At 44.4% G+C, this 9,440-nt stretch overlaps 1 protein-coding gene across 1 annotated transcript in view; it reads right to left on the bottom strand.

Annotated features, from left to right (window-relative positions):
* Positions 1–9,440, bottom strand: part of PPM1H (protein phosphatase, Mg2+/Mn2+ dependent, 1H) — a 158,942-nt gene that overhangs the window by 35,341 nt on the left and 114,161 nt on the right. The window contains exons 6-7 of the mRNA XM_008571003.1: positions 6,249–6,312; positions 2,279–2,386 (exon numbers count right to left, since the gene is read on the bottom strand). Coding sequence (XP_008569225.1) covers positions 2,279–2,386; positions 6,249–6,312 — 172 coding nt within the window. The remainder of the gene's footprint in view (positions 1–2,278; positions 2,387–6,248; positions 6,313–9,440) is intronic.

Genomic DNA, 9,440 nt, shown 5'->3' with positions numbered 1-9,440 from the left:
GGGGGGGGGGGGGGGGGGGGGGGGGGGGTCTGTGTGTCGGAGCCGTTAGTCCTTTATAGTCAAGTCCATAACTCAGGACACCTAGATGCACATATGCAATTACGTTAGTCAATGGCCAAGGAACACCTGGGCGCACGTGGCTATTTACATCAAATGCTCGGCAAGATTCTGAACATCTGAGGGACCCTGACCATTTTCTTATATTTTCCCAGCAACTGGGAATCCACCAGCTTTTGGCACCTTATATAGTAAAGGTCATCATTATGCAGAATTACTACAAGGGCCCAGAGAGAGAACATTTGCAGGCTCTTGATGAATGGTAATTATTTCCACCAAGCTGACCTCATTTGAGATCCTGGGTGATATCAGGAAATGTGTGTTTTCCATGGCTAACACTTACTAGACATTTCTCTCTTATTGGTCTCTTAGTCCCCTGTATCTAGATGTATTTTAGATGCCGGCTCCAGCTCTAAAGGATTCTAAAGGAATTACTCCTGCCTACAGCCCTGCCAAAGGGGTGGGCCTACATGTCATGCCCACAGAAGGTACTAGAGTGGACATATGATCTGAAGGGGCAACCTACAGGCTGGGAAGTCATTTGTAGCCAATCCTCTTTCTCTAAAAATCTGGAATTGGGAGAGTGAGAAACTGGGTCGGTTGGTAGCAGAGATATTTGGAATGTGGCTGGCCACATCAATGGCAGAACTCCCTTATGGGAGTCTGTGGCTGACAGACTCCTGCTACGGAGACTCTCCAGGGCTCCTCTGACTCCACAACCACTCTCCTATAAAGCCTGGCTGTTCAATGGTTCTTCTTGTGGACACCATAAACTTCAATTCCAATATTATTAAACACCTCCTTTTTTTTTTTTTTTTTTTTTTTTTAATTACCCTGAGTAGGTTTCTATTACTTTCAACCAAAAGAGCCGTCATTAAAACAGCACCTACTCTTGGGGGAAGAACATGCAGATGGAATTATGTCTAAATGTTCTGGGCATTTCCAGTACAAGGTATTGCTTTAATGGTTAATTAGAGTAAAGAAAACACTGTTGGTTCCTGACTTACTCCTCTCTGACTTCCCTCTACTATGCAAACTGGAAAAGTTAAAGCTCTCTCTCTCCCAACCTCCCTTGCAGCTAGGGGAGGTCATGTGACACAGTTCTGACGAACAAGATGCAGGTGAACATCTGTTGGTTCAGAGGCTGCTCCTCCTTCCTGTCTGTCTTGCATGAAAATGTTATGCTTGGAGCTGCTGCCACCACCTTCCAACCATGAAGGAAAAGTCAGAGAAATGCAGAGAAGCCAGCCTTGGCATATTGAGGTGCTGAACCAACACTAGCAGCCACCAAATTCCAGCCTTCTTGTTATGTGAGAAAAATCTATCCCTAAACTACTATCTAATTTTCCTACAATTTGGATGCAAAATCTTTTCTAAATAATACACTCTGAAAGTCAACATAGAACCTGATATTGTTTCCTTATAACAAACATGAGTTTTTAAAAACCAAATATATGACCAACATATTTTTCAATTAATTTCTCCAGACTTTAACTGAATGATACAAGCTCTCCTGGTAATTATTAAAATCTAATGAGGGGATAAGGTGAATAACTGCAGTGAAAAGCCATTGGAGGAAGCTGCTCTATGTGTATCTGAGGTAGGCAAGGACATTACTTCTGGTTGGGGAAGGGGAAAATCAGAGAAGACCCCACAGAGGAAGCATCTGAGCTAGACCCTAGAGGAAAAAAAAAAAAGTGGATGTTTAGAGATGGGGAAGAAAGGCATTCTTGGCAGAAGGAATAGTTTAAGCAAATATGGGAAACTGAAGGTCACATATAGGAAACAAGTCCATTCTTTCTGGGGAAAAGGACAATCAGATTAGAATGTCAGACCAAATTATAACAAGCCCTGAATGCCTAGTGAAGAAATCTGGACTTTATTCTCCAAGCCATGGGGTTCCATTGAAAGTTTCTGAGCAATTAGGAGTCCGAGTAGGTTTTTAGGAATATTCATCTGAAAGCAATAAGTGGGATGGATTGGAGGAGGCAGGGAATGGCACCAGGAGGCTATGCAGCCATCTGGGCAGGCGATGATGAGGGTAGAAAACAGGACAGCCAAAGTGAGAATGGAGTGGGAGGAAGAAACAGCCGTGAGGGACACCGCAGAATCAAATGTCACACAAACTCGCTACTGTCTGGAGATGGGGTGTGAGTCATAGCAAAATTAATGTAGAAGACATTTTACTGTACAAAATATAAACAAAAACCTCATGTGGTACCTCCGGAGCTGAAGACAGGAATGGTTTTATGTAGATGTTGGAGTCATGCACCTTCAGGTCATGGTCCCCAAGTCCCCTGGTCACTCCAATAGTTGCCATTACTCGGGCCTAGGAGTATAAGCAGAGGGTCATCAGAAACACTCACAGTGAAAGTGTCTTGTGACAGTACAGCTGCCGCAGGCTAAGAATGAGAAAAGAATTCTCCAGTTCTTTCTGCCCATCTTTCCATGCCCCTGGCTGTTAACTTATATGGGTAGTTGTTACCAAGGAAGGACTCACAAAAATCACTTTTGCATTTGAGGAGTGGTTTCTCTACCAATCATCTTAAGCTTGACGGGTTGCTGCTGTTTCTCTTCAGCTTTCTTTTGTAAAGACTGGAGGGAAGGATGTCTAATAAACTAATTCCAATGCATGCATGATGTCTACAGCTACTGAAATCAGTTCATACCAAATCCAATATCCTCCGTCCATCTGTCCATTACACACCCATTCTACAAGTATTTGCTGAACACCAGCTATGTCTCTAGTCCTGTGATAGGCACTAGCAGATGTTAAACGTCAGAGGCAGCTCCTGCCCTCCCAAAGCTCACTTAGCATGCTTTACAGCTGGAGAAAATAAGCCATTAGTAAATGTGTAACCTATCCTGCTAACAACCTCACAAATTTCCTCTGAGCAGAGAGGAACAAAATGTCACTAATGTCATAGCTACAGAGACCTCAGGGCTGAGACCTCATGCTTTCTTTAAATGTTTTTGAAATGATTTAAGGAAGCAATACTATTATACTAATGCCTATATAGTCAGCCTAAATATCTCCTGGAATGCCACAGATTTACCCAAACATTTACTGAGCACCTACTAAGTGCAGACATCATACAGTGAGGAACATAAATGTCTAAGGTCTCGGCTCTACTGGAACTTGGTGAGGAGGATAAGAGGCACATGTCTAACTAATAACATATAAAATATGGTTAAGTGCTGAAAGACATAAACAATGGATTATGTGAGTTTAGAGGAGGTAAAAATCCTTCTGAGAAAGTTCCCTGGAGGAGGTGGCATTAAACTTAGAGCAGAAGGATAGACAACGTCAAGACAGGCAGACCCAGTGGGATGGGGCAAAGGTCATTCTGGGGGGAATGAAGCTCAATGGCCTGCCCTTTCGGTCATCACTAATATATCTGATCAGTGTCATGGTTCAAAGACCTGAGCTTGAGTCTTCACTCTGTTACTTGGGTAATAAAAGTAACTACCTCATAGGGTGAGGATGAAGTAAATGAATGCTAAGAAACATTAACAATTTAACACATTGTCTTCATTTTCATCCTAGTCTTCCAAAAGGGCTGTGAATTTTGGAGCTGGTCTCAGATCAGAAGGTAGGCAGATTTTACATTACAGTAGAAATGGAACCATGACACATTTTTAAAGGTAAGAGTCAAAGGGGATAAAATGCAGACATGAACGGTGAAGTCTGGGGACCTCTGGTCAGGCAGGCTGCAGAAACCTTCTGCTCCACTGAGAGGCTGGACTGGCTCCTTCTAGAGAGAAAGTGTTCAATTTCCAATGTGAAAATTCTGATGCCTTTGCGGCCCTGCTGCTCTCCTTCCTGCAATGACAGCTTCTCTGCCTGGAAAAGGCACATGCCTGCATTTTAGTCCAAAGAAATCTGATGTTTCTGCTGGAGACTGAACATGTTTACAAAGCATACAGGTGTTACTCACACAAGTCCTTATAAGCATTTGTGGAAATAAAAAGTAATGGCTGCAAAAGTACTCTGAAACTTCTGTGCCAAAGTCCTCTGAAATTTCTGGGTAGGTGTATATGCAGAGAGGAAAAAGAAAACTCCTGTAAAGGATCTAGACAGAACGCCAAGAAACCATGGAGTCTCAGGCAAGGATGGTGTGCTACGTTGGTATAGGGCAAGCCTACTGATAAAAGCAACATGGAGACACGGTGGCTTTTAAATAGGCCAACAAAGGGCCGGCCCGGTGGCGCACTGGAGAGTGCACCACTTGGAAGTGCAGTGGCGCTCCCGCCGAGGGTTCAGATCCCATGTGGAGACCGGTTCCCGCTCACTGGCTGAGCGCGGTGCGGGTGCAACACCGAGGGTTGCAATCCCGTTGCCGGTCCCTGGTACGGGCGCGACACTGAGGGTTGCGATCCCGTTACCGGTCAGTAAAAAAAAAAGACAAAAAGGATAAATAGGCCAACAAATACAATGACAGGACTTGCTAGCTGCTCATCACAGGACTCTTGAGCCCTAATAAACTGAAATGCTTGAGGAACATGATGTTTCAGTGAACTGAATTTTTGCTTACCTGGGAAAACCCTTGCTCCTTTAAATCTTTATTGGTGGTAAACTCTTAAGAGCATATCAGTCCATTTTCTCACTGCACTAAGGGTATGCTGAACATAACTGAACAGCTTATTTAATACTTATGAACATATTGAAGGTCTGCCATGTGTCAGGTACCAGGCTAGACAGGTACTAGGGCAAAGATAACAAAGCGTGGTTCCGAGCTTACTGGAACTCACTGGATGTAGAAGGTTAATACTGAGAATTTCAGTCCCACAAAGAACAGCAGCTGCAGGCACAGGTCATTGGGCTGAATGATACGCATGAATTGTGCCTACTGTCCTGAGAAACACACATATTCCTACCAGGAACAGAGCCGTCTCTGTCGTGATTCTCAACCAGCGAAGGCGAGATGGAAGGTGTTCATCTCCATGAATGGGGCACATTATTTTAAAATATGATCTCCACATGGATCAGGTATTTGTGTTTTGTTTCTCCCCATAAAATGCCCCTTTTCCACTGAAATCACCGCCAGCTACACTGAGCCCAAAACCTAATCCTGTGTACCCACTTTCTATCTGTCTGTCTCTCTCTCACACATACAATGTTGTGCCCATGAAGGCATCCTTCGGTTTTCTTTTTTTTTTATTGAAACATAATTGAATATATATATTTGTAGGGTGCAGATTAGAATATCAATACATGTGTACAAAATGTGGTGATATCCTTTGGTTCCTTGTGAGTCATTTCTTCTTGATAAAAACTATCAAATGCTGAAAAAAAATTCAGTTGAACATTCTTAATATGACCACATTTTTTCATTTCTAATTGGAACTCCTAGCACCGAGTTGAAATGTATTAGTGTTCAGAGGAAGAATGCAATGATTCAGAAGCTGTTCATTCTCACTGGGAAATGCTTTCAAAGCTTTTTCATCTTTGCTCTAGTACTTTGACCTCCTCCAGCTCTCTGCTCACAGACCACTTTAAGATCTACAGCCTGCCTTTGGTCCAATAGTGTGCTGCCCAGTGTTTAATTCTGCCTGGGGCCCTGGGAGCTGACAATGGACTTTGCCACCTCAACCTGGGCTCGGGTTGACGTACTCCTATAGCTTAATTACAGTGAAGGTTTGGAGTCCCTGCCATGGGGCAAGTGGGAATGTAGACTTGCAAAGTTTGAACCTCCATGGTAGAGTCTGAGAGCACTAGAAGGAGGTAGAAATCCATGGCTCCACATGTGGGGCTGTCTTTGCTGGCTGTGTGACTCTGCCTGAGCTGTTGTCACCTCACAGTCCCAGTTGCCTCATCTACCAGATGCACATAATACAGACGGCTTGCCCTGCCTCCTAGCTTGTCAGATATGAAATGAGATGATGTATGTGAAAGTGGTCATGTTTAAGCATGGCAATGAGTTATTCAAATGGACTGGGAAGGGGGACGTTATTTTCACAAAATGGACTTAAGTCCCTTATGCCCATCCCCCACCCCTGCCTCTCCTTAGACCCTCAAGACAGGAGGCCTGAAGGATGATGGTTGAGATGTTCTTTCAAGCTGTCAGGGCTATAAAACTGCGAGCTGCTGGGTGGAACACACAGACTGCCAGGGACTACGTGAAGCAGCAGCAGGACAGAGTGGGACGGAGCCTTATCCTGTCAATTTGGGGGGAAGCCCACGTGCCTACCTTCTTGCCTTCTCCATATATAAGGGGAAACTTCAAGTCATCCTCCTCAATGGTTTTGTATGCCCTGTAGGGGGATAAACAACATTAAAAAAAGGTTTGCACTCAATTAGTGACCCGCTGCCCTGACACAGGCTGCTAAGGACTTCATTTTCTCTGAGACCCCATCCACTTACCATGCAGCCTGTCTCTGTCTTTATAAAGTTATTCTCCCTACAGAATCTGTGTGTGCATGTGTGTGTCCGTGCACGTGTGCGTGCATGTGTATTTTAGTAAACCAAATCTGAAGAGGGAGAAAATAAGTTGGCATGTTCATAATTAGCTAGAAGGGGAAATGGGTTTCTGCCCTTATTGTCTGTGCAATAGTGAAGTGACCTAGTAACAGCGACTGGAGTCTCATCATTAATCAGAAACTGTGAAAGACAGCAAAGCTCAGAGATGGAGGGGGTGTGAAACTGCTCCAAGAGCCAGTTCTCACCTTCAGGGGTTGTTTACACCAAAGCAACCCGATATTGAAGTGGCCGGAGAAGGAATATTTAGAGCCTGTTTGACCTCAGTATGATATTCAAGGTTGGCAGAAAATTCTGTGTTTCACAATAGCTTTTAAATGACCACCTGACACACAGAAAGAAAACCCAGTTTATGCTTCAATGGTTTATTCCAGACGCGGTTGTCCAGATGCCTCTGCCTACACAGCGGCACAGCGAAGGCGGAGAGCGAGTGAAGCCCATGTGTAAAGCAAGGCAGATCATAACTAAAGCCAGAATGTTACACTGTTTTAGTTATACTAAGTTTCCATTTACATTATCAGGGCTAGGGCTCAGACCCTCCAAACCCACTGTACAGACTGGGTCACCAGACCCCTCACACGCAGGTCCATGCTAGGTAATTGGGAAAGATTCCGAGAGCTGTTGGGAGACGACATGAGCTCAGTCCTCAGTTTCCTCAGCGGCAGCAGCTTACAGGTTCAGTAGCTTACAAGTCTGGCAGTGGCAGTGGCCTTGCAGAGGGTCCCGGGGGCACTAGCAGCAGCAGCCTCCAGCAGCAGTAGTGGCCTGCCCATGCCCACCCCCCCTAAGGGGATGGGAGGCATCCTGGGGATGGGAGGCACTGTGGATCAGAGCCACTCATCCTTATACTTAAGTCCATAACCCAGATCACCTGGGTGCACATGCGCAATTACGCTAGACGATAACCAAGGAACTCCTGAGCGCATATGCCTGTTTACATCAAATGCTCGGCAAGATTCTGAACATCTGAGGGGCCCTGACCATTTTCCCTATATTTTCCTGACACCGTGTCTTGCAGTTTTGCTCACAAGTTAGAAAACAAGCAAGTAAACTTGGTGACCGATTATTACTTGTGTTACCAAGAAGCTTCACCTCTTTTAGTCTCAGTTTCCTCATCCATAAAATGAGGATAATACATAGGATAAAAAGAATTCAACACAGAGCCTGCACAAGCCCAATTAGTGGCAGCGATTACTAATATTTAGTAGATACTATACACTTGGTACACCAATTTCTCTTTGTGCAAAATGAGGACGGCACTGCTTTTTCACCACCTCAAAAAAGAAGTTATCAGGAAGACGAAGTAAAAGATGGGGTAGATTCTGCAGGGTTAGGTGCTCGAAGTAGATGCTTTTCTAAAATAATGTCTCCTGGGTGCATGGAAAAAAACTAACTTATTAAATAGCCCATCAGTCATGGATATACCTAGGCAACGTGTGAGTAAGTCTGAAATCAAATTTTATAGAAGCTCTTGATAAACAAAAGAATACAACCCAATTTGCAATCCCTAAGTAAAGCAGGTATATCCTTATTTTCCAGGAAGTTGTTTGGATAAGTTGTTCCTTTCTAAGGGGTAGAGAATCAGTGAAGTTTCAGAACCAGGAGGGTCTGAGCTCAAGTTCAGCACTGCTTTCTGTAAGCCCTGGGCAGATGGACATACTCTCTGGACTCAGAATCCTCATAAATCAAGTAGGACAAAAAATGGGGCTGTGGCGAGGGTTACAATGGGCCAGTGAATGGCTTGGTAAGTACTTAGCACAGTGCCTGTTACAGGCTGAGAGCTCAATAAATGCTACTTGTTGCTGCTACTGCTGTCAAGTGAGCCCAGAAGTACTCTAGGAACTGAATTTTCAAAAAAGGATCTATACTATTTCCTTCCCCGAAATCTACCAAATTAACACAAAGTGGAATAGCCACTTTGATATTTTATATACTCACACAAACTGTTTTAAACACTGTGGTATACAAGTCACTCGGGGGAACAAATAAAGCTATTATTAGACTACAGCCCCAGCTTGGGGATTGAATGAGTTTGCAGACCAATGGTTCTCAACCTTGGCTGCATACTGAATCACCTGGATGGGCTTTAAAACATCCTGGTGCCCTAGCCACATCTCACAGCAATTAAATCAGAATCTCTGGAGGTGGAACTCAGGCATCAGGAGTTTTTAAAGCTTCCCAGGTGACTCCAATGTGTAGCCAAGGTTGAGATCCACTGCTGCAGACCGAGAGTCAATCAGCTAACATGTGCAATGAGTTGAGCAATAAGCCCCTTAATCAGCCTGACCCTGAAGAAGACAGACACATTGGCTCAAGGGAGAGGGGGGAAAAGACTTGAGCAAGGCTCTGAAAGGAGCAGGAGCAGGGCTTAGAAACCCCATGTGGAGAGGAAAGGGTGGAGAGTTAGAAGACAGCCCACACAGAGAGGAACAGGGGCAGGCAGGCTACAAAGACAGGGGCTGCGGCCCTGAGATCCAGGCACAGACGTCTGGAATTAAACAGGAGGCAGAAGGCAGCAGCTCTGGAACCAATGACTGGAATTTACTTAGAACTCACTCAAGATAGGCTAAGAGCATTCTTAACAGGCTTGAAAAGGCAGTGGGAAAACTGTTCTCTGAGTCCACCACAAGCCCAGGGAATCAAATTCTCTGTAGGCAGAGGATTTCAGGAGCACAAGTCCATGTCACCACAGCTCTGGAAGACAAACGCTCGATTGGAGTAGTCACCCACAGACCCAAGACGACTGCAAATTTTGATATTATATTTTAGTTTTCTTTATCTTTGGGAACAACAACAAAAATTAAGAAATAGAAACCGTAACCTTGGAAAAGTAAAGTTTATTGGGTTTTTGCCAGTTTTCAGTCAAATATGAGCTCTCCCCTCTTCTGCCAGCTACAAATGACAA

Source organism: Galeopterus variegatus, unplaced genomic scaffold, assembly GCF_000696425.1.
Source record: "Galeopterus variegatus unplaced genomic scaffold, G_variegatus-3.0.2 Scaffold653, whole genome shotgun sequence".
NCBI lineage: Eukaryota > Metazoa > Chordata > Mammalia > Dermoptera > Cynocephalidae > Galeopterus > Galeopterus variegatus.
Note: the sequence above shows the minus strand (reverse complement) of the source record. Positions and strands in the feature narration are given on the sequence as shown.